The 27,621-nt window shown below is 37.0% G+C and overlaps 1 protein-coding gene across 1 annotated transcript in view; it reads right to left on the bottom strand.

The window, feature by feature from the left end:
• Positions 1–556: 556 nt before the first annotated feature.
• The window catches only part of LOC110122918 (uncharacterized), a 28,057-nt gene continuing 992 nt past the window's right edge, over positions 557–27,621 (bottom strand). Inside the window, exons 2-8 of the mRNA XM_020870560.2 lie at positions 12,941–13,062; positions 11,855–11,993; positions 9,621–9,742; positions 7,677–7,787; positions 5,930–6,036; positions 2,881–2,971; positions 557–876 (exon numbers count right to left, since the gene is read on the bottom strand). Of these exons, the coding sequence (XP_020726219.2) occupies positions 760–876; positions 2,881–2,971; positions 5,930–6,036; positions 7,677–7,787; positions 9,621–9,742; positions 11,855–11,993; positions 12,941–13,062 (809 nt within the window). The 3' untranslated portion in view covers positions 557–759. The remainder of the gene's footprint in view (positions 877–2,880; positions 2,972–5,929; positions 6,037–7,676; positions 7,788–9,620; positions 9,743–11,854; positions 11,994–12,940; positions 13,063–27,621) is intronic.

Here is a 27,621-nt window from a genome sequence, read left to right as displayed (position 1 = left end):
TCAAAAGATAGATCTCCAAAAGGTTCTGCAACTCCAAAATGTGGATTAGTTTAGCATAAAAAAGTAACTTACATGCAATACTAAATATAAATTACCAGAACTAGTAAGTATTCAAGTTTTGATGTTTCATTGTATTCTTGTTTTTAAAAAGTTTTGCTTTTCCTGATTTCAAAAGAAGTAGAGTCATTTTAGAAAAAAATGGAAAACCCAGAAAAGCACAGAAAAGAAAAAATAAATTACCAGTAATTGTTCTACCACAGAAATAACCTCAATTTATATTTTAGAGTTTATCTTTCTAGTTTTGCTTTTTCCTATCAACTGCAATTTTTTATTTTGGTCTTTGTGCTAGTATCCTCAGATAAAGGTGTGTACAGGAATCTTACATAATAGAGATCTAAGATATGAGGTGTCTACCTACCCCTCCCCTCTCTTTCATGATAGAAACTACTTCTGATCTTTTTTTTTTTTTGGTCATATCTGGACTTGGTAAACAGAGTTGGTGACTAAAGGATACAAGTTTATATTTTTGACAGAATCAAAGAAACCAGGGGAAAACTTTTTTTTCAGATAAATATTTTAATAAAATGATCACACAAAGTTGTATATATATATATACATACAATTATTTACAAATATGCAAGCATACGTACAAACACTAGAAAGGAATACACAGGAAATAATATGTGTTAGCATACTGATATTCCATTTCTTTTAAATTATTTTGTAATTATTTTACACCAAGGCAGGACTATTTTAGTTTCAGAGAATCTTGTATAAATGTATTTGTTCAAGAGCTTCTCTGTCAATATCCTTTTCTGGGAATACATCATAGTTCAGCGGTATCTCTTCAACCCAAGGAGCTAACTGTATATTAACCTGAGGAAAAAAAATTGTTCATATTATAAACAAATATGAAAATTACAGAATGAACCTACTCTTTTCAATTTCAAGAAATCAGATTTATATTACAGTGAGAGGGACTAAGTTCTACATGGTGCCACATGAACAATTCTTTGTCATAGTAAATGGCAGGCCTGTAAGATTCAGGGACTGAATTAATTTACCTTGATTTGGGAACTTGAAAGGATAAAGAACATATACAATAGAGTAATTATTTTAAAGTAACTAGTTTAATAAACTAGCTTAAACAATAAAGGATTAAAACAACAATGGGAGTACCCAGAGAAACTTCATATATACACAGTGATGGTGCTAACAAGTTGCATGAGAGGAGCTAATCTCTCTCTATAACCTTCATCGGGCTCTTCCCTTCACATTGCAAACTTGGGTCTCCAAGACACAGAAACTCTTGAGCCACCAATGGATATACCTACTTAAAGAAGTTTCATTAAATCAGAAAGTAATAATGTTATTCAAGAATTCATATGTAAGGACTCTTTCAAAAACATTTTACTTTGGTAACTGAAAATCACTGAATTATTTCAATACATATAAATATTATAAATTGGAGAGCATGTATTTTATTTTTTATTTTTTTCCATTTATTTTTATTAGTTGGAGGCTAATTACTTTACAACATTGCAGTGGTTTTTGTCATACATTGAAATGAATTAGCCATGGATTTACATGAATTCCCCATCAAGGTGTGTTTTTATGAGTATGAAAAAGTACGGCAGAATCACACCACTCACGGGGTAGAGATCTCAAGGGGAGGGAACTGGGGAGATTACCATCATGTCTTCATGTATCTCTGGATTATTTCTCCTGTTATGGTAAACATGACTGTAATTTAGATGACTGACAACAATTTTTGAAGAAGGTATTATTCATGATTGTTTAGTTTCTTAAAGGAAGAAATAAGATACTTAAATTTTGCAGTGATTATATGCAACGGAAGCACTATGAAAGAAAATGATAATGATTCTGTATTAAGAAATGCTATAATATCTCATCAAGGAGTCTCAAAGAGCTTTACAAATATTAATTAACCTTTATAAAAGAGTCAATTTATTGGGATGAATCTTATTATTAACTATCAACCTTATTTTGTATGGAGAATCTGAGGAATATAGAAGCAGCTTGAGCAAGATTCCAAACTGACCTAGAAGCTAAACTGTGTTCAGGATATGGCCTCCAACCCACTTACTGGAGAAAAAGTTATGATGTGGGTGTTTTTAAGTCTCTTACAAATATTTAATAGCATTTGTAACTTAAAACTGTAATTCCACAGTTAGAAACTCATGCCCATCGAGTCGGTAATGCCATCCAGCCATCTCATCCTCTGTCATCCCCTTCTCCTCCTGCCCCCAATCCCTCCCAGCATCAGGGTTTTTTCCAATGAGTCAACTCTTCACATGAGGTGGCCAAAGTATTGGAGTTTCAGCTTCAGCATCAGTCCTTCCAATGAACACCCAGGACTGATCTCCTTTAGGATGGACTGGTTGGATCTCCTTGCAGTCCAAGGGACTCTCGAGAGTCTTCTCCAACACCACAGTTCAAAAGCATCAATTTTTCGGTTCTCAGCTTTCTTCACAGTCCAACTCTCACATCCATACATGACCACTGGAAAAATGATAGCCTTGACCAGACAGACCTTTGTTGGCAAAGTAATGTCTTTGCTCCGCTGTGATTCATGGGGTCGCAAAAGAGTCGGACACGACTGAGCGACTGAACTGAACTGAGTTAGAAAAATTGGGTGGAGAAGCAAAGGTATCTAGATCAGGATCAGAATGACACTCTCAGAGCTCTGGAGGAACGTGAATAAACCACAGAACAGTTCTTTAGCCATAAGGTTTTGCTACTCTTTCTAGTGTTGTCACTGTGTTCAGACCGAACATTTCTAGAATAGTGTAACAGCTATCAGAAAAGAGCAGGAGAAAAGTTTTGACAATAAAAGTGCTGGGAAAGAAGCTTACATACCTGAAGACCCGAGAGAGAATCTTCCAGGCCTGGTACTGTCACCAATAATGACCCTTGTTTCCTTACATTATGGCAGATATATTCCCAGGCTCTACAACACATTAAAAACTTCTGTGTTAGCATTTACCAGACACTGGATATTTTTTAAAAATGAGGATGACAAAAGCATATGCAGCATAGGTGATATCTAGAAATCCAGATGGGCAAAAACGTTAGCCTGCAGGGAACAGGGCTGCGGCAACATACTAGTAATTGGTAAAGTCAGTTCCTGAAGGGATGTTGGCAAAATTGTGGAGTTACAATACTGAGAGAGATTTAACAAGATGGGGGGATTAGGGTTAATACAAGCAATTGTGAGTAAGACCACAAAGAAGTTTTCAGAACTGATACAGATGTCAAAGCTGGATCATGGTTAAAGCCCCTTCAATTCTTTATGATTTGTCAAACTTCCTACAGAATGGAACCGAGCTGAGGAGAGTGGGTGGGAAAGAGTCATGGAGAAAAGCCACAGAAGCCAGAAAACAAGCAAAGGCTAATAATAAGAACATAGTATGTAGATCGTTTAAAATAACATCAAGAGCGCAATCATACTTTATTTGGCTGTCAGAAATACTCAGCGGAAAGCCTTGTGGACAATGTGATACCTGAGAAGTTCAGTGTGATCAGCTAGGTTTAAAGCACAAAGGCAGGCCGTGTGCACGTGTATGTCAGAGCACAGTATTTGACCAGTTTTGATTAGCCTGTAGTGCAGACACGAATGGGATTTCTACACTGCATGAGTCTTGACAGTACACCCCACTGGGGGGCAGGGGTCAAGCAGAGCAAGGACGTGCACCCCCTGCAGTGGGGCAGGTGGGCAGCTGGGTTGTTTGCACTCACTTTAGTTCTAGCAATGGCTATTGGGTGTAGTACATTCTGGACCTTATTAGGCAAAATGATACCAAATGTTCTTTTTCTCAGGTTAGATCTAAAACCAACTAGCAGTGTTTGATAATAATTATCGCTGTGCTTGGGCTAGAGCTGTCTGTTGTTTTGATGCAGTTCCCTAAAAATGATGTTTTTTCAAGTCTGTTTAGTAAGACTGAAGAAGCTGATTATATTAGCACGATAGGGCATGGCTCTAAAAACAGCACTTGCTGCTTCTGAGAAGTTGTCATTGCAGTAGTTGTATAGGTTTTACTTACTGAAAAAATTCACAGAGGTACCTTTTAAACTAAGACTTACTCTACTTGCTACAATATAGAATAATACAGGTAAATGATCAGTTCTGTCAGAATGATTCTAATATCAGAATGCTTTATCTTCTAAACTTTCTCCTGTGTGTTGTCATTCATGAAGATAATTATCTATATTTAAAATTCATTGCACTTGACTAATTTGGAGAAATGACTGAACACATGGGGTCAATACCTATCTGGTGAGTCATGCAGAGTTTGCAAATGAATTTTCCAAGATAGCACAAGCATGCAGCAGTTCCAGTATCAAGCTGACCAGTAATATCTGTCATTCTTCAGCATTTAAAATCTTCCTTTACGAATCTTCCAAGAGTTTAAGGTGCTTTTCTCTTTAACTTCTTATAATATTGGTATTATTTCATTCTCTAATCATTATTTAATGTTTTGACTACTGGTCATGAACTTGAAAAGGTAAAAAGCTACACAAACTTTGTCCACTGGAAATTAAGTTTAAAGAGTGCACTATGGTTAAAACAACTTTGTTCATGTTATGTTTCTGGTCTTTACCCTGTGAACAAAAAATCATCACCTGTTCTGGCTGCACTTTGATGATATGATTAGCTTTCTGTTGAACAAATTTCTCTATAAACAATTCACATTGCTAATTTTGTACTGATCTTAACCTAGAAGTAACAGATGTGTGCACGTGTGTGAGAGAGAGCGAGTGAGCGAGAGAAAGAAAGAAAGAAGGTGAAGGGATAGCAGATAGAGGTTTAGTCATTCAAGATTCTGCTCCATATTAACTGTTTATGGTCTATAATTATGTACCTTTTTATTTCTAAGCAGTAGAAATCTCCCTGATGAACTAATGCAAACATGAATGTAATGCCCTTTCATATATATGGAAAGGCGCTTTCTTGTATCTAGAGTTACATATGTCATTATGATAAATAAGTTAGTAAGCCTAACTGACCAGAAAATCAGTGTCTTGGACTGTAAGAATTTTCTAATTAGAGGAGCCTATAAATCCTGATGAGAAGTCAGAAAAGTCACAGGACACTCCCTGCGGTCCAGTGGTTAGGACTCCGTGCTTTCACTGCCTAGAGCATGGGTAAGATCCCTGCTTGGGGAACTAAGATCCCACAAGCAATGTAGTAGTATGGTCAAAAATTTAAAAATAAGAAACAAAAAAACTGATCACAGATTTGCTAATTTTTCTATTGCTTAAATAGTGGAATAAAGTCTAGGAACCTACTATTACTATCTTAAGAACATTTTAAAAATTTGGTAATTATTCATTGTTTTTTAGGTGAATATTCTTATATCTTGTTCTATAGTCATTTATGGGCAGCAGTTAAGTCCCATCATTCTGTGACAGGATAACAAAAGGACATGTGTTTTTTCAAAGAAAAGAAAACTGAGGCAGAAAAAAATTTAAGACCCACTGGGAACTGATAATTAACTTCTTGCATCCCTGACTTCGAAGAAAAAGCTTGGGTCATGATACCATTTTCTTTTCTTTTTTTAAATTAATTTATTTATTTTAATTGGAGGCTAATTACTTTACAATATTGTACTGGTTTTTGCCATACATTGCATGACACCATTTTCTATCTCCTCAAAATCAGATGTAATATTTTACAAGGTTAGACAACCAGTTTATTTTTATTTTCACTTAGACATAACACTTAGACAGAACATATCACATAACCACTTAAGAAATAGCTATTCATTCTTATTAATACAATCTCCTGAGAGTTGAGGTCATTTCTAAAAAGTTTAGTATCACTCCAGGGCCCCAAGTTCAATCTGTGGTAGGGGAACGAAGGTCCTACAAGCCTGGCCATGCCAAAATAAATAAATAAATAACGTACCTGGCCTGTTCTGTTTCATTAAGAAAATATTCAAAGACATTATTCATTATAATAACATCAGCATTCTGCAGAAGTAAACCTTGTGTACAAATGTCTGCATGAAGCACCTAAAGAATGAATTAATGTAAAAGAACAAGGACACCATATCACATAACCACTTAAGAAATAGCTATTCATTCAATGACATTGTGAGGCAGGCGGTAAGGGAGATTCACACTTCTTAAAATGGGAGTACAGTATATTTAATACTACTGCCCTTGAAGATACTTAATATCTAATAAAAATCATAAACTTGTGAAAACTTTATTTTTTAGACAGACTTATTTATATAGTGATAATTACACTCTCTTCACTCCCAATTTAGAGCTTTTTCTACTGTATCAGTAGTTATGAGTCAAAGGAACTAGGTTCAAATTCTGGCTGCATTATCAACTAGGGTTATACATTTGAGTAGTCAAATGTCTTCATAAATAAAATGGAGTAATATCCATCCTGATTCACAGAATCAAATGGGACTAAGTAAAGTTTAAAAAGTAATTTGTAAAATGTTAATACAAATATGTTAACTGGCCTTGTCTGACTCTTCATCCAAAATTTACTTGAATATATTATCTATCCAAGAAAGCAAACAAAACAATTTAGAAAATTAAATACCTCAAAAAATCAGCTTAGACTATAATCAACAAGTTTTGTAGAACACAGGCAAGATAACAAGAAGAAATATTTATTTGCTCAAGAGCAAAGCAAATTAACTTTTATTTTAAAAGAAGAGAAAAAGTTTTTTGTATTATATGATTTTTTTTCCAAAAAGCACTTAGTCTTACAAATAAATAATATGCAGAGGTATTTTTCAGAATGTTTAAATCTTGATTTCTAATTAAGCTGATATTCCTGTATTTTTTGTGATTTATTATGTAATAACAGCAGTGTTTATTTGTTCACTAAATATGGAATAATGAGAAAAATCTATAAATTTAATATTGGATAATGAATTCTCTTTGATCACTTGCCTCTCAATTTATAATATGAGAGACAGAAAAATAGGATGAAAGGAGGAAGAGAACAAAAAGTTTTCCTTCTATAAAAAGGTGAAGGCTAGATTCTGAATCTTACTAAGATACGTCTTTGAATATTAGATTGAACTGAACACCAGAGATCCTTAGATACCCAGTACTTCTGTGCACTGCCATTAGAAGTGTAGGATCACTAGTGAAATGATAAGGATTATGGCATTAACCAAAAAACTTCCTTTCCCCTTTCTGGTTATTTTTCCCCTTACCTATAACAAACAGAAAATTTCTGTCACAGCCCAACGCAGGGCATCATCCTCCTATGAACTGTTAGTCTGTGGTACCCACAATTCCTCTTGCAAGTTTATAAAAGAAGATAAAGAACTGTGAGCATTACTTAATCTTTTTGCTTACTTTCAACATTCAGGGTTTAATTAAATACACATCTGACAACATGAAGATATTTAAAATTGCTGCTAACAAAACTATAGTTGATATGAAGAAAACTAAGAAAAAAAATTCTACTTTCTAATAAAATTGGGGAGGAAGAGAAAAGTGTGAGTGGAACATAATGATAATAATTCATCTTCATTATTAATGTTATAAAATATTAACTCAATCTATTTCTATACAACAGCAATGAAGGATAGATTCAAATATTTTCCAACTCCAGTAGAGAAGAAACTTGGCTAAATTTGCTACACAATGCATAAGAGAATAAATATTTTAAAAAGTACCTTTATTCTGTCAGTGAACTGATACTTTTTTATGATCACTTCCTGCAACTGGCAAAAGTCTCCATTCAGTTCTACTCCATACAGTTGTGATGCTGAACTGTAAAGATAACCCTAAAATATGAAGACACATGATGCAAAAGAATTAACTTTTAGTTGTGAGTTTATTTCTACTTGAAATTTTAAAAGTCAAACTTTAAAAAGAGAATTCAGTAAACTAAAAATAAAAGTAAAGATAAATAACATTATATAATTTATGTAAAACAACTTCAAGAACTTACTCTTACTCATCAAGACCTCAATTGTAGTTTATTAATTTCCATTATTTAAAAGTAATTTTATCTTATTTATCAGATATTACTATTTTAAACCCTCCCTTTATGTATACTTGTAGAAGAATACATTTTTTCCAAATAAAGGCTAAACTTTCTAAAAGCATAAAAATAAAGTAATTATGTTTTTAAGGATTGATTTCTTACTTTTCTCAATAAAACTACATTCAACAACGTTGGAAATAAGGAAAGTGATCACATATAGATTCTTTCTTTAATACCCTGTTTCTGTAATTTCTTAGAACGTTACATCAGGGGAAAGTAAGAAAGGTGTTAACCTATTGGAAATATGATGAACACTCAGCACAGTCTGACATAAGATGCAGGTGGCTGAAGGTGTGTCCTGTTTAGCTTATGGAAGCCAGCCTGCTGTTTGGTAAATCCATCAAAGACAACTGGCCATCAGTTAACAAGGATCATCAAAAACAGACTATGTATTATTACCTATCTATTTTTGGTTGTAATAACAAAAACAATCTGGAAGGAGAGGTCAAATCGTATTCTGAAGACCATTTTACATCAACTAACACCTATGTGTAAACTCAATTTATATTTATAGCTCACCATAGATATTTAGAATATGTTCAACAAAGCATAGGTAAGTACTCAAAAAAAATTATTGACTGAATCAGGGACCTCTATAGAGGAAAATGACCATATGTTTAATCTCACTGATGCTGCCAAACACCTGCACAGTCACAATTATTCAGCTATATTTGTTTCTAACAAATAAAAAAATAAACAAGAGTGGACAAAATATGGTAAACAATCATAATCTCTAATGTTCACCAAGCAAAATCAGCAGATAAACTGTACTATTATGGCTGTCTTTTCTAACTATAGGACAAAAGTCAATGCTGAAAAATAAATGAAGCATGAAAGGGTTAACTGTTTCTGTTTAGAGTAGGCAGTGATGCTGGGAATGGACAGAGCCTGTTCCTGGCATGAACTCCTACGGCTGCTGGCCACATGTTTTAACACGTCTGTTAATGACAACCAGAAACCACATTTCAGTTTTTTTGATAAAACCATTTAAGAACATTAAAAATATTCATGATTTGAATTTTTTTTAAAGAGTCACATTGAAGTGATATCTCAGACACAAAAATCTACGTTCAGACTTTGGATCACTGAAAACCACGGTGTGTCCTGTGTCCAAGATGATATCATCTGCTTTGCTCACTTACAGGTGAGGATATTGATGCCAGAGGTGTGGAGTGATTTGCTTATGGGTGTAAGCTATTCCCTAGTTGAGCAAATTTGTCAGTTTTATAAGCACTCTTATCAAAGCTCCGTGTGCTATACTGTTTTACGACAGTACAGAAAATGGAGTTAGACGTGCGGTAAGTGAGTGACAGAATACCAAAGTGTTATGAGGGCCATCTGTTCCTGTTTTGCTGAAATTCCTTCACTTGTGTGACAAGAGACAAATCAGGAAAGATCAGAGAGCTGGCCTTTGAAAGGTCCAAATTCAATACACTATTTTAACCATATTATTCTATTACTCTAATAAAGCAAGCCAAGCTGTCACCTTAGATGGTGGCAGGCAAAACTGTTGATAGTAGGAGAAGAAAGTATTTCCAAATGTTGATTATGTCCACAAGTTGGACTTTACCCCATAAAGGACGGTGCCAAGCCTGGAGCCAACGTCAACCAAGACCTTTCCCGACAGATCAGGGAGTACGTGATGATAAATGAATTTCAATTCCATGAGAGAGAAGGAATGAGAAATAAACCCTGAAGAATGAGAACAAACATTAAATTTTGCTTGAGGATTAACAGTTCCATTCTGTATTTCTAATTCTTTCACCTATAAAGTATATTTCATGCTTTCCTTAATCGATGAAAGCCATTCAGAGGTTATTTAGAAAACATTAGTGTAATAACTTTGCACTCATTCACTCCGAGCTGTAAGACACAAGAACAAGTACGCAATCTCTGACATTTAGGAGGCCTCTAGAAAACGGTTACTCAGCTGGCTGTCCTTACCGCCATGCTTCTCATCTCTTTCCCTTCCATTCTCTAGGGTGTCCTAGGCCTTTTTCTTCCTTGTCTCCCAATGAACTGCTTTTCCCTGAGACTGCTTCCTAACTCCCACAGCACCTGTTTTTCTCATTCTACCCCAGAACCATCCACAGAGCCTCCACCTCTTGCTGCATAGACTAAACTACCAAATGAATGACCATCTCTGGAGTGGAACAATGTGGCGCCCTGGCCAACCTCAAGTGTGGTCTGGAGAGCCGGAGACGGGTGGTATGGAAGGAGGTTAAGACACTGCTAAATTGTTATTTCCCTTAGTTTAATTGCTATAATTTCTAACCTCCTAGCCCATTTTCTCACTCCAGTATTTCTGTAATGAAATACTTGGGAGAGCCTGAGTCTGTTTTTTTCTGATATGGAGGTAACCCAAAGATTTTCTTTATTGTGTGCTAGTACATAATCTAATGGTCAGGAAACTTTGATCATAACTAATGAATGGTGGCAAATAAAATGGAAGCAATCAGGCTAATCCCTGGGAAGAAAAGAAAGGGTGACTAGGCCTCAGAAGTAACACTGGAGGTGGTGGGGTGCGAGGGCATTAAGCACCACAATCTTTATTTCCCCTCATCCTCACTGCCCTCTTTGCCACATTAGTGCTCCTGCCCTGGGCTAGTCATTAGTGTCTTATAGATGACAAGCTCCTTTCATATAGGAAAGAAGAGCCCCACACGGTGACAGCTTTCTCACACTCACTGTAGTTATCTGGGCACCCAGTCACTATTTATAATCTGATTTTTATGCGAAAATGCATCCTAATCTCCCAAATTTTTCTTCATTGAACATAGCTCTTCTATAATTTCCGTACATCAGATCTGAAATGGTGTTATAATTAGAATCCACTTTTTAATTCTCCCTCTATTGTTCTTGTCTAAGTCTTCTGCTTTGTGAACTCCAACCACTTCAAATGAATCTTAGAGCAGTAAACCAGGGTAGTTTAATCCCCAACTATAATACAGGTACAACAAATTTATATTAGCCACATATTACAAATTTGGTAGCAGTGAACTTTTGAGAATATTACGTAAGATCAGTAACATGAGCACACTACTACTCACCCACTCTAAGTAATGCCTCAAAATCTAGGTTAGCAGGGAGACTGAAATAGCATGTTTAAAGGAATACCCTAGACAATCATATCCGGTTTAAACAAAAGATATAGTACAGAAGAGTTTACATCTTAGCAGCATGGAATCAGTCTAGTTTCCGGTTCGAAACACAGGTGTTGCATCTGAGGGACAGAGGTGCAGGAGACTATGACTAGAGCTGTTCTGTGTTACAGGCAGGAGATGCTCCAGGTCAAATCAAGGCCTGCATAAACTCTCAAGATTATCCATCTCCGTCTTCTGAGTACACACCCATCCAACAATATTAGATTACTATCTGACTTTGCAAGTAGATATTTCTATGGGGAGAAAGTTTTCAGCTCCCTTGGCAGTTATGTTTCTCACTGTAAATAATCACTGCTACGGATAAATGCGAATCTCTTTTGAGTATATAAAGTATGATTTAGTTTCCCCATATTCAACCACTTCCAATTAGTTTCAGGACCTGAGAAGTCACCTCCAATTAAATATGTTCAGTAAAAAGCAGAAATACTCCCACAGGGCACATGAAGGGGCCTAACCTCCCTGGACAATGTTTCTATTTAGTTTCTCTGATTTTAGTAATTGGTAATAGCTAGGCTGCAGGTTGGCCTTTTGCTTTTAAAAAAGCCAAAAAACAGTGAATGCCTGGTCAACAACCTGCATAGTCATGACATTAAGGAAAAGTGCACACGGAGTCGTCAGGTTTGCGGGCTCGAGTGCCCACCTAGAGGTGCTGTCCGATGTGAGCCGCACACCAGGCAGTAGTTTCTGCTCATTTTTCCTTCCTCACATAATGAATCAATAAAGTCTTCATCATAGAGGAATGCATCAACGTGAACTGTGGGTTCTGGCTGCTGCTGTATCTGGTGGCGAGAAGAAAAACATCAAAAGAAACAGAGTACAAAGAAGTCTCTTTTTATTGCTAAATAAGGCAAAACATCAGTGGTTCATATGCTGAAATTCTGAGAGCAACAACAGCCAGAAAGACAAGTTTCGCTAATGGAAGTCAGCAACTCTGCTTTCATGCTATTTTTGAGACACTGGCAACTTGCTATTTGACCATGTCATGATGCAAAACATGGCTATTAGAAACCGATAAAAATTTAAGTTGAAAGGAGTATTTTGAGATCATTTTGTCCATCCTAAGTAGTATATTTTACAAATAAGGAAACGTACCCAGAGAGATTTCTTCCAAGAACTGACACTAGTTAGTTCAGAGGGGGAGAGGAGAAACTGATACCAGGTCTTCTGAGTCTACCTGTCAGGGACTTACCCATCAAAATACTTGGCAAGTAATCTTTGCCCAGAAGCAAACTTTTCAAATAATAAAAAATGTTTAGCAAAATTTCATGCTTACAAATAATAATAGCACTTAATGCTGGCAGTACATGATATAACAGCAAGCAGCTACAAAGAAATACAATGTTTGTTCCCTTCTACTTCAAGGATAATAAAGAATCAACAAAAGGGTGAACTTCACCCTGATAAAAGTCAGGGAAATGGAACAGGGCAGAGAAAACCAAGATAATTACATAGGCAGGGACAGATTACTGTTGTATTGTTGGGCCTTGATTTGGGATGGGGTGGGGTCTGCTCGGCAAACAGGGCACCCTCAAAAAAATATCTTTTGAACGAATGGTACTAGGGAGCCAGGGGGTTACCGACTCAAAAGAATTGGGGAAATGGATGAAACACCAAATGAAAAAGCAGAATTCAGGACTAAAGATTAGGCTGGAAAGGCTAATGGGGTTAGAGAAGAGTAGGAGAAACCTCAAGCAGCACTAGGAATAAATTAATTTAATATATTTACTTTTTGGAGAGCTAGATGTTCTGAGGAAAGCATGGTTTCTAGAGGTAAGCAATTCCGAAGGTCTTCTGCTATGTTTTTCAATATAACATCATTATTGTCTTGAGTGAATTCATCAAAATCTCCTGCCAAAAAAAAAAAAAGTCTAAGTTTTTATGGTTGCAGTCATACCTAGACTAAGTGATTACAATGGATGGTTATCTTCTATTAGATAGCATCAATTTATAACAATAAATAAACATTCTAGGTCCAATGAAATATTCAAATTCTAACAAATGTTCCATGGAAAACATTGAGTTTTTTTTCTAAGCTGCTTGAAAATATAAAACTTGACTATTTCAGCCTGTTATAGAACAACAAAGGCATATAAAAAGAATGTAGTACTCTTACTACTTAAACTTACTAGTAAGTAGTCAAATATTCCTTTTGTGACCATACAGACTTTATAACTTTAGGAGGCATCGCATAGCGATAACTTTAATCTGAGCATCCCTGACTCCAATAAAATGAACCCAAGATTTCAGATAATAAGCACAAACAGATGGCACCAACTATAGAATAAACTTTACAAGAATCACGTTGCTCTGCTGCATCTGAACAGCAGATAAATGATCATTAAAACAGCACATTTCTGATGGCTCTGGCCTACTTTTGGATATACTGGAAAAAGGGACATGAGTGTGTGCCAATGTATATAGCAATAAAGATGAAGAAAGTAAGTGACACTGTGAATTTATGTGAGGATGTAAAGGTGGTTTTCATTGTTCTGTTTTTTTTCAACTTATCTGTGTTTAAATTTTTTTTAATTGGCTCTAAAAAAGTATGGTTTCTAAGTAGCTCATACATAATTTTAAGTAGAACAGACTCACCCTGAAGTAAAACACTGTAAAAGTTAGCTGTAGCCTGAATGCCAAATATAGATCGGAAAGAACAACTAATGAAAACATTTTACCTTTTTCTTAAAAAACTTTCTTATAATGAATTCTTGCTAGAGTAAAAGGACCTCAAGGGGACTGTGTTTTTCTTACTGTTTTAAAATAACTATAAAAGGAAAACAGGTAGATTGTGAAGAAAGTATCATCCATTTTCACATACCCTATCCCTCAAGTCTTTAGTCGTTTTTAAATAAGTTCATGATTTCCTTCTTAAACATATTAATAATAATTCTTGTGTTGGGTCAGAATGCTATTCTCAAGTCACAAATAACAATTTAAATTTGGATAATATTTTCTAGCTTGCAAAGTTCTTTCAGGTAGAAACTACATCAATTAAACATTATAACATCCATGTGAGGAAGACAAAGCAAGATTACCTTCTCTGACTCACAGAGGAGGTAATTAAGGCGACATGAATTGTGAAAAGTTACAAAGCAGGCCAGCAGCAGCAAAAGAAATAAACTTCTGTGTTTTACTCTTCCTTTTCACTCTTTCCATTGTGTCTCTACATACACAGGTTCTTTCTCTGTACTGCTCTTCCCTCTGAGCAATAGTAGTTAACATGAAGATACATTATTTGACTCCCTGAACTAATGCAGAAAGGCCTTTTAACTCTTTTTTTCTTTCTTCACCTATCTACGACAGTGATCTAAATGTTGCTTCAAATTATTTATAGAAGGATGCAGAATATAAATTATAGACAAACAAAAATATTATGAAGATTCATTCCAAATTCTTCTATTTATTTAAAAATTTTTTATTATTATCTTTTTGGCAATGCCACACAACATGTGAGATCTTAGCTCCCTGCTCAGGGTTTGAACTTGTGTCCCCTGCATTAGAAACATTGTCTTAACCACTGGATTGCCAGGCAAGTCCCCAAATTGTTTTAGGTGGAATTTAAATAGCATCTGTGATGCAGTTTTTTAAAAACTGGAAATATTTACTTTGTAAATACTAACTATTTAATTAATACTAATTAATACTAAGTAATTTAAGTATTTAATTTATAAAATTAAATTCCTTAAAACATTATTTTTAAAGGCTATGTAATATTCCACCATATTTGTATGAACCATTCACTCCTACTACTACATATTTATATACAATTATAACTGAAAATTTAGGGACATTGCAACTAACATTTGGCATACTTTGGCCTCTTTGCATTTATTTCCTTACTGTAAATTCCTAGCAGAAGTACTTAAACATTGTAAAGGCTTTTGCAACATACATAGTTATGTATGGATGTGAGAGTTGGACTATAAAGAAAGCTCAGCACCGAAGAACTGACGCTTTTGAACTGTGGTGTTGGAGAAGACTCTTGAGTCCCTTGGACTGCAAGGAGATCCAACCAGTCCATCCTAAAGGAGATCAGTCATGAGTGTTCATTGGAAGGAGTGATGTTGAAGCTGAAACTCCAATACTTTGGCCACCTGATACGAAGAGCTGACTCATTTGAAAAGACCCTGATGCTGGGAAAGATTGAAGAAGGGGACGACAGAGGATGAGATGGTTGGATGGCATCACCGACTCAATGGACGTGAGTCTGAGTAAACTCCGGGAGTTGATGATAGACAGAGAGGCCTGGTGTGCTGCAGTCCATGGGGTCGCAAAGAGTCAGACAGGACTGAGTGACTGAACTGAACTAAACTTGCTACATACTGCTAAATTTCTGTCCTGCAAGATTATACCAATTTACTCCATCAGAAAAAAATATGTGTAAGCCTTACTTCATGAAAGCCTTACAGCATTGAATTGTACTACAAAAACAAACTTTGTTTTAATTTGCATTTCTTTAATTACTAGTGAGGCTGGACATCTTTTAACATGTATAATAATGATTTTGGAATGTGTGGCAACAGTATGTCGCTTGGAAAAAGATTAAAGGTGTTAATCAGTTGCCTTAGGACAGTTAGGTTTTTCTCAAATTACATATGCAGGTGGGAAGGGAATGGAGAAAGAAGAGTTTCTCTGCAGAACAAAATTCATTCTTTAAAAGTTTCCTACTTATATTTAATTAAGCACATGGGAAAAGGGAAGTCACCAAAGCTGACAGTCTATGAATCAAGTTCTACTTTTTATATCTAGTCAGGTATCAAGTCCCATCATGTTCTCTTTTGAATCCACTTCCTCTTTATCATTGTTTCAACTACTTCATAGTCACAGGTACCACCTCAGACTTAGAACCCAGGACAAACTCATAATTAGCTCCTGGATGATCAGTTTCTCCCCAACATACGTTACCTTACACATCGATTCTGGAGAAGGAAACGGCAACCCACTCCAGTATTCTTGCCTGAAAAATCCTACGGACAGAGGAGCCTGGTGGGCTACAGTCCATGGGGTCACAAAGAGTCGGACATGATAGAGTGAATAACACAACACAGTATCTATTTTAAACTAATCTTGCTTAAACTTCACTCATGTCACTCCTTCTCCTTACAATTTTGGGACAGCTTTCCACTTTTCAATGTATCCAGTATTACTCTAGACTTCCAAGGCCCTCTATATCACCAGAGTCTAACCATCGTGTTTTCTACTCTCATTACTCACTAACGTAATTTTTACTCAAGACAGGCAAATTCCCTCAGTTGTTTTCTACATTCCTTTCTGTTTATATTGCTCCTTTCAACTATGACCTTGTTTTTTTACAATAAGGGGCTTCTGAAGTTACTTCACCTCCAGGAAGTCTTACCTTCAGCCCTTGGCTGTCACTCACCCATATCCTTATCTCTAATGACTTATAATATATCATTAAACATTGGGCCATATATTTCCTATTATTCATTAATATATTACTTTGAAGTTTTTATTCAAAGTTTAAAACTTTACTGAGTGGACTTCTGATCTCAGACAAGATGGCTACTTCCCTCAATCTCCCCAGCTACTCCCCTCTAAATACAATGAAATACCCTGCACATAAACCAACAGGCAACCATAAAGGACTCTGAAGGCTAGAAAAAAGGTAAACTGTCTAGGGATGTCAGGAATTAAGGAAGGAAGGTCACTGTAGTGAATTCCCTCCTGGGTGTTCATCTTCCACGTAGCCTGGACGGGGCCCTGGAGAGGTGAGTGACTACCAACCAGAACCACCAACACCGATAGACCGAATAGAGTGAAAGTGAAAGTGAAGTGTTGCTCAGTCGTGTCTGACTCTTTGTGACCCCAAGGACAGTAGCCTGCACCAGGCTCCTCCATCCATGGGATTTTCTAGGCAAGAGTACCGGAGTGGGTTGCCATGTCCTTCTCCAGGGGATCTTCCCGACCCAGGGACCGAACCCAGGTCTCCCACATTGTAGACAGACGCTTTACCGTCTGAGCCACCAGGGAAATCCTAACAAAACAAAAACTGAGACAAGTCTGCTCTGTCTCACCAAAGACCAGGAAAGGGGAAGAATAACAGAGGTGTACTGGGGAGCCTAATGGGCGCAAAGGCAGGCTATCTGGTAACGAAACAGGAGGCTGCTGTCTCCAGGCCCTCTAGCCAGTGGGATGGAGACTCAAGCCTGAGGCCTCTCAGTCCTCTGCCCAGCGGCCAAGGGCAAACCAGGCCCTGTACTGCTCGTCCTCTACCCCCGCTGGTGGAAGGCAGCTCAGTGACACAGGTGTCTCTCCAAGCAGGAAACACCCGCACAGACTGAGCAGGAAGCCCCAGCAGTGCCAAAGAATGAGACAAACCTGAATAGCACTGCAAGGGCACTGAAAACTAAATGCTGTCAGAGCTACAGCTCACAAAAGCAGGCCAGAATCAACAGGTTAAACTTAACAGGGCAACTGCCTACTAAGATAGAAAATCTGAACAGGCTCAAGTCAGCATAATACCTAAAATATCCAGGATAAAATGAAATTATCCTAGCACACAAACAAAATGTTCACGATTTAACAGAACATCATTTATATCAAGAACAGGAAAAATCTTAATTTGACTCTCACAATCTAGATGCTACTGTGCAAATTAGTCAAGAGTTTGGATGATCAGACAAGGACTTTAAAGGTGCTATAATGAAAATGCTTCAATAAGTAGTTATGAATATTATCTTGTAACAAGTGAAAAAAATAGAAAATCTCAGCAAAGTAGAAGTCATAGAAAAAGAAACAGAAACTGCAAAACAGAAAAATAAAATAATAATAATAATTTGGAACCCCCTTGCTGAAAGGGCTCTGTAATAGAGATGACAGAGGACAGAATCAGTACACTTGAGTTGACAGATCAATAAAATGTATTCCATCTGAACAACAGAGAGAAAACAGAAAAAGAAATTAAACAGAGACCTAAGGATCTTTGGAATAATGAAAGACCTAACACTGGTATCTGAGTTCCAGAAGTAGGGGGAAAAGTGTGGAGCTGAAAAGTATTGAAGAAATACAGCTAAACACTCCCTAAATTAGGTGAAAGATCTAAACCTATGGATTTAAGAAGCCAAGCAAAGTCTAAATATGATAGACCCAAAGAAATCCACCTAAGAACATATCATAAACTTCTAAAAACAAGAGACACAGAACAAATCTTTAAAACAACCAAAGAGAAATGATTCATTCCCTACAGAGAAACACCAAACAACAGTGAAGTTTTCATCTGAAACCATGGGAGCCAGGAGGTTACAAAATTTTTCAAATGCTGGAAGAAAAGGACTACAAGCTGTAAATTTTCTAGCTGATGAAATTATCCTTCAGGAATGAAGGAGAAGTAAAGACAAATCAGATGCAGAAAAACTAAAAAACAAAAAATTTTGTTGCCTTAAGACCTACCCTTTAATGGTTATAGGAAACGTCAACAGAAAGGAAACAGCAGAAGAGGGCTTGGAACCTCAGACAGGAAAGAACAGAATGTGTAAAAATAGACTTTCTCCTCATTAGTATCTTAATCATATTTGATGGCTAAATCAAAACTTATAAAACCACCTGTAATGGTGCTCAATGTAAATATATAGAGGAAATACATAAAACAATCGTATTTTCAAAGTAGGGGAGGGTATAGGGACCTATGTGGAAGTAAGATTTCAATATTTGATTCTAGTGATAAAACACTGACAACCAGTAGATAATGATGTTACATATGTATACTGTAATACTCAGAGTAACCACAAAGAAAACTCTACAAAGAAATACACTCAGAAACACTACAAAGAAGAACAGAATGCTAAAACTGTTCCATTTACCCACAGGAAGGCAAGAGGAGATAACAAGAACTTGAGAAACAGAAGGGTCAGAAAGGAAACAAACAACAAAATGCTATACTTAAGTGCTAACATATAGTAAGCTAATTGTAAATGGTCCAAATACATCAATCAAAAGACAGAGATTAGCAACACAGATTTAAAAAATACAACTCATCCTGGGTTGGGAAGATCCCCTGGGGTAAGAAATGGCAACCCACTCCAGTGTTAATATGCTATCAACAGAAACTCACTTTAAACATGCCAGGAAGACTGAATATAAAAGGATGGGAAAAAAAGTTGTGCCAACAGTTTAAAAAAAAAATTAGGGTGGCTATACTGATATGAAATAAAATAGACGTTAAAGCGACAAAGAAGAACATTACATACTGATAAAAGGATCAATCTATCAAGAAGACACAGTGATCTGAAATGTGCATACACTGAGCAACAGAGCCTTAAAATATCAATACATGAAACAAGGACTTCCCTGGATGTCCAGACAGTGGTTAAGATTCCATGCTTCCATGATCCCGTTAGGGAACTAAGATTCCACATGCAGCACGGCAGTGGAGAGGTAGGGGGAATCAAACAAAAAATGACAGAGCTGAAAGAAGAAACAGAAAAATTCACAATTACAGCTGGGGAGTTCAACACAATACTGACAGGACTACTGGGCAGAAAACCAGCAACGGTATAGAAGAACTGAAAAACATCATCAATCAACAAGATCTAATAGGTATGTATAGAACACTCCACTAAACTGCAGTAGAATACAGTTTTTCCAAGTGCCCACAAAACAGTCACCAAGATACACCATACTGAGTCATAAAACAAATATTAAAAATTTTAAAGAATTTAAATCATACAGAGTATCTTCTCTGAACATAATGGAGCCAAAGTAACAGAAAGACAATAGGCAAATAGCCAAATGCTCGGAAAGTAAACAACATACTTTTAAATAATGATAGCTACAATAATCAACAGAGAATAGAGGATTCGAAAAGATACAGAATAGATCCAGGCAAAAATGCACAAATAATTTTCAAAGATTCAAAAGCAATTCAATGGAGAAAGAACAGCCTTTACAACAAGTAGTGCTGGAGCAAATAGACATCTACAGGGGAAAAAATGAACTTCAACCTAAACTTCACTTTATACAAAAGTTAACTTAGGTCAAAGAACAAAATGTAACACACAAAACAACAATGCTTTTAGAGTTTTGTAAAAAAAACACAGTATTGCATAATGTTTAAATAAAGAGGGGGGAAAAAAGCATAGGAGAAAATCGTCAGAATCTAGGGCCAAAGAGATCTTAAACTTGACATCAAAAAACGGGGTAAACTGGACCTCATTAAAATTGAAAACTTTTGCTTTGCAAGCTCTGTTAAGAGAAATAAACAGGCAAATTACTGGGAGAAAATACTGCATACACACATCTGACAGGGCTTATATCTAAAATAATAAATAGCTATTTATTACTTATATTTATTTTATAAATTTATATTATAAATATAATTTTGGAGAAGGAAATGGCAACCCACTCCAGTATTCTTGCCTGGAGAATCCTGTGGACAAAGGAGCCTGGTGGGCTGCTGTCCATGGGATCGCACAGAGTCGGACATGACTGAAGCAACTTAGGATGCATGCATGCACTGGAGAAGGAAATGGCAACCCACTCCAGTATTCTTGCCTGGAGAATCCCAGGGACAGAGGAGCCTGGTGGGCTGCTGTCTATGGGGTCGCACAGAGTTGGACACAACTGAAGCGACTTAGCAGCAGCAGCATAATTTATATTATTTAATATAAACTTATACATATTTATATTTACAAAAGTATATTTATACTTGCATTTGTATTATTTATTAATAACTTTATTATTTCTGTTTACAATAGGAAAAGGACAAAAGACATAAACAGATGCTCCATCAAAGAGGATATACAAATGGCAAATAAACACATGACAAGATGTTCAACATCATTTGAAAAACGGAAATTAAAACCCAATGATAGGGCTTCCCTGATAGCTCAGTGGTAAAGAGCCTGCCAGGGCAGGAGACACAAGCTCGATCCCTGATCTGGGAAGATCCCACATGCCATGGAGCAACTAAGTCCTCGCACCACAACTACTGAGCTTGTGCTTTAGAGCCCAGGAGCTGCGAGTACTGAGTCCACGTGCCCCAACTACTGAAGCCCTCATGCCCTAGAGCCCGTGCTCTGCAACAAGAGAAGCCACTGCAGTGAGGACCCCGCACGCCACAACTAGAGTGGCCCCTGGCCTCTGCAGCTAGAGAAAAGCAACGAAGACTCAGCACAACCAAAATAAAGAAATGAAATTATTAAAAAAAAAATTGGGAAAACCCCCCCAATGATATATCATTATACAATTTTCAGAATAGCTAACATAAAAATACTGAAAATACCAAATGCTAGTAAGGATGCGGGTCTTCCTTACTAGCATTGTGGCTTACTTCCTTACTAGCAAATGGCTCAGTGGTAAAGAATCCACCTGCCAATACAGGAGATGCAGGAGAAGGTGCGTGTTTGATCCCTGGAGGGGAAAGATCCGCTGGAATAGGAAATGGCAACCCACTCCAGTATTTTTTTTTAACCTTTAGTTAGTTGGCTGTGTTCGGGCTTAGTTGTGGCACACAGAATCTTTGACCTTCCTTGTAGCACATGGGATATTTAGATGTGGTGTGTGAATTCTTAGTTGCAGCATGTAGGATCTAATTCCGTGACCAGGGATCAAATCCGGGCCCCATGCGCTGGGAGCATGGTCTTTTCCACTGGACCACTAGGGAAGTCCCCACACTCCAGTATTCTTGCCTGGAGAATTCAATGGACAGAGAAGTCTGGCGGGCTACAGTCCATGTAGTGGCAAAGAGTTGGACACGACTGAGCACGTGTACATAGTGAGGATGCAGAGAAACAGGATTACAGTGACTCTGGAAAACAGTCTGGCAGCTCCGATAAAACTAAAAATGCACTTACCATATGATGCAGCAATTGCATTCTTGGACATTATCACGGAGAAATGAAAATTTACGTTAACACAAAAATATGTACATGAATGTTCACAGAAACAGTATTTGTAACAAAGGCTTTACTGCTCTGGATATGGCTTATATGGCTTTTTTACTCACATGTGTGGTGTCCAGGCTAGGACAGCAGAAATATGTAGGCTGGTTGGACATCTTGCTCTCCATAAGCTAGCTGGGACTTCCTGACACTGTGACAATCTCAGGGTAGTCAGACTACACAACATGATGGCCAGATTCTCCCAGAGCAAGTATTCCAAGAAACAGGAAGTAGTTGTCAGTTTCTTAAGTCCTAGGTCTGAAACTGGCCTACTGTCATTCCTGTCAAATTCTATTGGCCAAAGGTGTCACAGAGAGCACCCAAATTCAAACGGGAGAACACAGACCTGACTTCTCATGGAATTTAAGAAAACAACAAACAACTTTATAGAAGTAGAACTGACATACAATAAACTGTGCATATTTAAAGTGTACAGTTATGTAAGTTTTGACATATATATAACATGTAGTATGAAAGATCACTATAATCAGGATAGTGAATATAGTCATTATCCCAAATATTTCCTCCTGCCCCTCTGTAATCCTTCCTTCTCTCTAATCCTCTACCAACCCAGCCGCCAGAGATCTATTTTTTGTCACTATAGATTAGCTGGCATTTTCCTAGAGGTTTAGATAAATGGAATCCAAATAGGAAGTCTTTTTTCAGTATGGTTTATTTCACTTGGCAAAATTTGTCCATGTTGTTGCACAAACACTTCATTCCATTTATTTGCCAAATAGTATTCCAGTATAAAAATACAGCACAATCTGTTTATTCATTAACCTGTTTCTAATTGAGATGCCTTCCTCCTCCCCCTTTCCTTGCCACATTGTATTGGCTAGAAGCTCTGTTACACATAATCCCCCAACGGCTCAGAGGATAAAGAATCCGCCTGCAATGCAGAAGAGACGGTTCGATCTCTGGGTTGGGAAGATCCCCTGGAGGAGGAAATGGCCACCCACTCCAGTATTCTTGCCTGGAAAATCCCATGAAGAAAGGAGCCTGGGGGGGCTCCAGTCCCTGGGTCGCAGAGTCGGACATGAATGAGCAACTAACCTTTCTATTACATAATCACTCAGTTATTGTAGCTATTAGTTACAGGCTTCCCTGGTGGCTCAGATGGTAAAGAATCTGCCTGCAACGCAGGAGACGGGGGTTCGATCCCTGGTTCGGGAAGACCCCCTGGAGAAGGGAATGGCAATCCACGCCAGTAGTCTTGCCTGGGGAATTCCATGGACAGAGGAGCCTGGTGAGCTATAGCCCAGGGGCTTGCAAAGAGTCGGAAACGACTGAGCAACTAACATTTTCAGAAGGTCTATTAAGATGCTGGCTAGAAGTGATGAGTACAAATCCCTGTTTTATTCTTAGGGGAAAGAATTCAGTCTTTCACCATTAACTATGATGTCAGCTGTAGATTTTTCATAGATCCCCTTTATCAGGTTGAGAATGTTTCCTGCTATTCCTAGTCTGGTAAGTGTTTATCAGGACGAGATGCTGGATGTCATCAAACGCTTTTCTATGTCTCTTGAGATAATCATACAGTTTTTCTTTTTAGTTAATATAGTGAATTACATTACTTGATTTTCTAATGTTAATCTAACAGTGCATTTTGGAATAAATCACTTGTTTGTATTATTCTTTCTATATATCATGGCCATTTTTAATACACAATAAATGTGATGAAAAGTACAATTATTTTTACTTATTTGACAGAAAAATTTTGTTTAAGAGGTATGCATTTGCCCAATGTATCTTTGTAGTTTCTGGAAAAAACAATCTATTTACCTCATATACTTGGTAACTTTCACAAATTCATAATGTTTTAATAAAGATTGGAAAATCTGTAAGTTATGTGGCTACTTCCTCAGTGGTAATACAATATAGAACTGGAATAGTATGCTGTTTGACAAATGTAACTAGATCCCCACCTTTGCTTTTTAGATTTAGTAGGAATTTCAAAGAACCTCTAACATGGGAAGGGAGGTGGGAGCGGGGTTCAGGATGGGGAACACATGTAAGTCCATGGCTGATTCATATCAATGTACAGCAAAAACCACTACAATATTGTAAAGTAATTAGCCTCCAACTAATATAAATAAATAAATGAAAAAAAAAAAAAAAGAACCTCTAACAACTTTGTAGCTGCTGCTAAGCAGCAAGTCCAATTCTGTTCAGTGAAGATGTATTTAAAATACAGGAAGCAGAGAAGCTTCTAGTCATCTACAATTATCTTCCTTAAATATTAAAATATTTCCTTGAGGATTTTATTAATTTTCTTATAGCATAACTCAATTTTCTAACTTTTTAAAAATTTGTAACTTTTTAAAAATTTATTTTTAATTGGAGGATAACTGCCTTACAATGTTGCGTTGGTTTCTGCCATACAGCAATATGAAGCAGTGTCAAGTATACAATATCCCCTCCCTTTTGATCCTCCCTCCCACCCACTCCGAATTCCAGTCCTCTATGTCATCACAGAGCACAGGGCTGAGCCCCCCGGTGCTAGAGTAACTTCCCACTAGCTAGCTATTTTACACATGGTAATATAGGTATTTATAACTTGACTCAATAGAAACTTTTACACATTGTTGGTTTGACATCCTCATTTGTCTGGTAACAGACAACTGTTAACAAAATGCAATTTTTAATATGCCTAATGGGGACCGCACATACAGTTCTGGCTCTCAGTTCCCTTCACTTAATAGACTGCAGTTACTCTCCTATATGTTGAAAGCTAAGTCAAGAGTCCATTTTATATACATACACGAAGTAGTATGTATATAAAGAAGTAGAAAAGAACAGATCCTCTACTATAAGATTAGAGTCAATGCACTGAGGTCCTGTTGTATTTTTTTACTCTCTTCATTCATCTGTTTGAGGCGGGAGTTGTCTCTGTGCGCTTTGTCTCTCATCCTTGTTTCATCCCTCTTATACTAGTGATCATTTGTTTCTAGACCATTGGTCTAAGCTGTACTAAAGTAAATACAGGCTCTATCTTTATTTTTTCTACATCTTCAGTTTATATCAGACATTCACATGTGCTTATCTCTGTCTGGTCCAAGCTTCTGGTTCTATCAGCTTGATTCCAAGTGACCCCAGGTCTAGGGATGATAATTCCACTATTCCTTCAGAGATCAACAACATTCTTCTTTGTGTATTTAAAATTATTGTGAAAAAAAAAATTATTGTGATTTTACTTGTTAGCAATATGTAGTTTTTTTACTTTCAATAAAGTCTGTGAAGCTCAAAACCAAAATCATAATGCCTACATTAACTCTTGCTATTCCACTAAACGGTATAAAAATTCAAGGAGAGTTATAATTAACAAAGGTCTAAGCAAATGTCATACAAGTAAGATATTATGTAATAATTTTTTTTTCTGGAAGAAGGGAATTAGCAAAATGAAAAATTATTGATTGGAAGAATCTTTTGTGCTGTATTTAATTTAAAAAGTACACGATGACTTTCAGTTCTGGAGGCAATTGTGATGATGGTTACACAATGTAAATGTATTTCATATCATTGAACTGTACACTTAAAATGGTACATTTTATATTATGTATATTTTATTACCACCTAAAAAAGGTTTACCAATAAATTACACTACTTTTTAAGATTTATATTAAAACATACTCCTCTGTTTTAAGATAAAGAAAAAAAAAGTATAGTTGCTCAGTTGTGTCCAACTCTTTGTGACTCGAGACAACAGCATGCCAGGCTCCTCTGTTCATGGGATTCTCCAGGCAAGAATAAGTGACACTTATTTCTTAAAATATTCATGTAATAAACATTCTTCAGAAACTAAGTTTGTTTGCTAAATCGTTTAACAAACTGCCTGAGCAACTCTGACTATAGGATCTGGGGGAGGAAGACAGAACATGGTGTTAGAAAAAGTAGAAACAGAGTCTTTAGGCAATAGTGTTGGGTCTTCTTGTTTACAAATCATCATCCAAAACATGCTTTCAGTGATTTCGGAAAAATGGAGTTTCAACTGATGCCTCTAAAACTGGAGATTTAGATTACAAACGGTATCACAAAACTGAAAAATCTTGAAGGCAAGGATATTTTAGTAATTGTGCAATTGCCAGGACCAGGAAGTAGATGGCAATTTTGTAGGCACCCAAGGGATTTTGGGGCTTCCCTGGTGGCTCAGAGGTTAAAGCGTCTACCTGCAATGAGGGAGACCTGGGTTCAATCCCTGGGTCGGGAAGATACCCTGGAGAAGGAAATGGCAACCCACTCCAGTATTCTTGCCTGGAAAATCCCATGGATGGAGGAGCCTGGTGGGCTACAGTCCACAGGGTTGCGAAGAGTTGGACACGACTAAGCGACTTCACTTTCACTTTCAAGGGATTTTGGAATAAAAGATCCTGTATTAAAAAATACCCATCATGAATCTTCTTCATAAAGAAGACTGAATGCCAAAGAATTGATGAGCTGTGGTGTTGGAAAACTCTTGAGAGTCCCTTGGACTGCAAGGAGATCAAACCAGTTAATCCTAAAGGAAATCAATCCTGAATATTCATTAGAAAGACTGATGCTGAAACTGAAGCTCCAATACTTTCGCCACCTGATGCGAACATCCAACTCATCAGAAAAGACCCTGATGCTGGGAATAACTGAAGGCAGTAGGAGAAGGGGATGACAGACGATGAGATGGTTGGATGGCATCACTGACCAATGGACATGAGTTTCAGCAAGCTCGGGGAGATAGTGAAGGACAGGGGAGCCTGGACTGCTTCAGTCCATGGGGTCCCAAAGAGTCAGACACGACTGAGTGACTGAACAACAATCTTGAATCTTGTCTGTGTGTAGAAATATGAAGCTACCTCTTTAGTTTTCTCTACTTTCCAGGCTAAATCTCACTAGCAGATGTCCAAAGTAATTCTATTTTGGCATCTTGGCTAAAATGATCTTCCAAAATGTGTAATAGTAATAACAATAATGATAACACCCAAATGATTATTGACTCTAACATCACAAAGAGACAGAAGTTCTAGGAAGAACCTCATGTCTGAAAGTCTAAAACTGGGAGTCATCAGCAAACAGGAATATTTCATGGCTGGCTGAAAATAAACATGGAATCAACGATTAGGAGTACAGAAGCAGAGCATAGTTTGGAGGAGTTCTCAAACAAGGAATTTTTTTATGCTTTCAGCAGGCTTCACTTTGCAAGATAGATCTACCTCCATTCTTCAATAATTCGACCTAATTACCACATTTCAATTCTAGAGTGTGCTTTTTAGTATTACTATTAATATTATTCAAAACAAAGTTTTCCCCTCCCGGCTTTCTCTCTCTCCCCACCCTGGAACAACTCCTTTAAAGGTAGGAACTATTGAGATTAGCTGGGACTTCCCTGTAGCTCAGATGGTAAGGAATCTGCCTGCAAAGCAGGAGACGCGGGTTCAATCCCTGGGTCAGGAAGATCCCCTGGAGAAGGAAACGGCAACCTACTCCAGTATTCTTGCCTGGAGAATCCCATGCACAGAGGAGCCTGGTGGGCTAC

Source organism: Odocoileus virginianus, chromosome 16, assembly GCF_023699985.2.
Source record: "Odocoileus virginianus isolate 20LAN1187 ecotype Illinois chromosome 16, Ovbor_1.2, whole genome shotgun sequence".
In the NCBI taxonomy this organism is placed as follows: domain Eukaryota; kingdom Metazoa; phylum Chordata; class Mammalia; order Artiodactyla; family Cervidae; genus Odocoileus; species Odocoileus virginianus.
The sequence above is the reverse complement of the archived record's forward strand: the minus strand, read 5'-3'. Positions and strand labels throughout refer to the sequence as shown.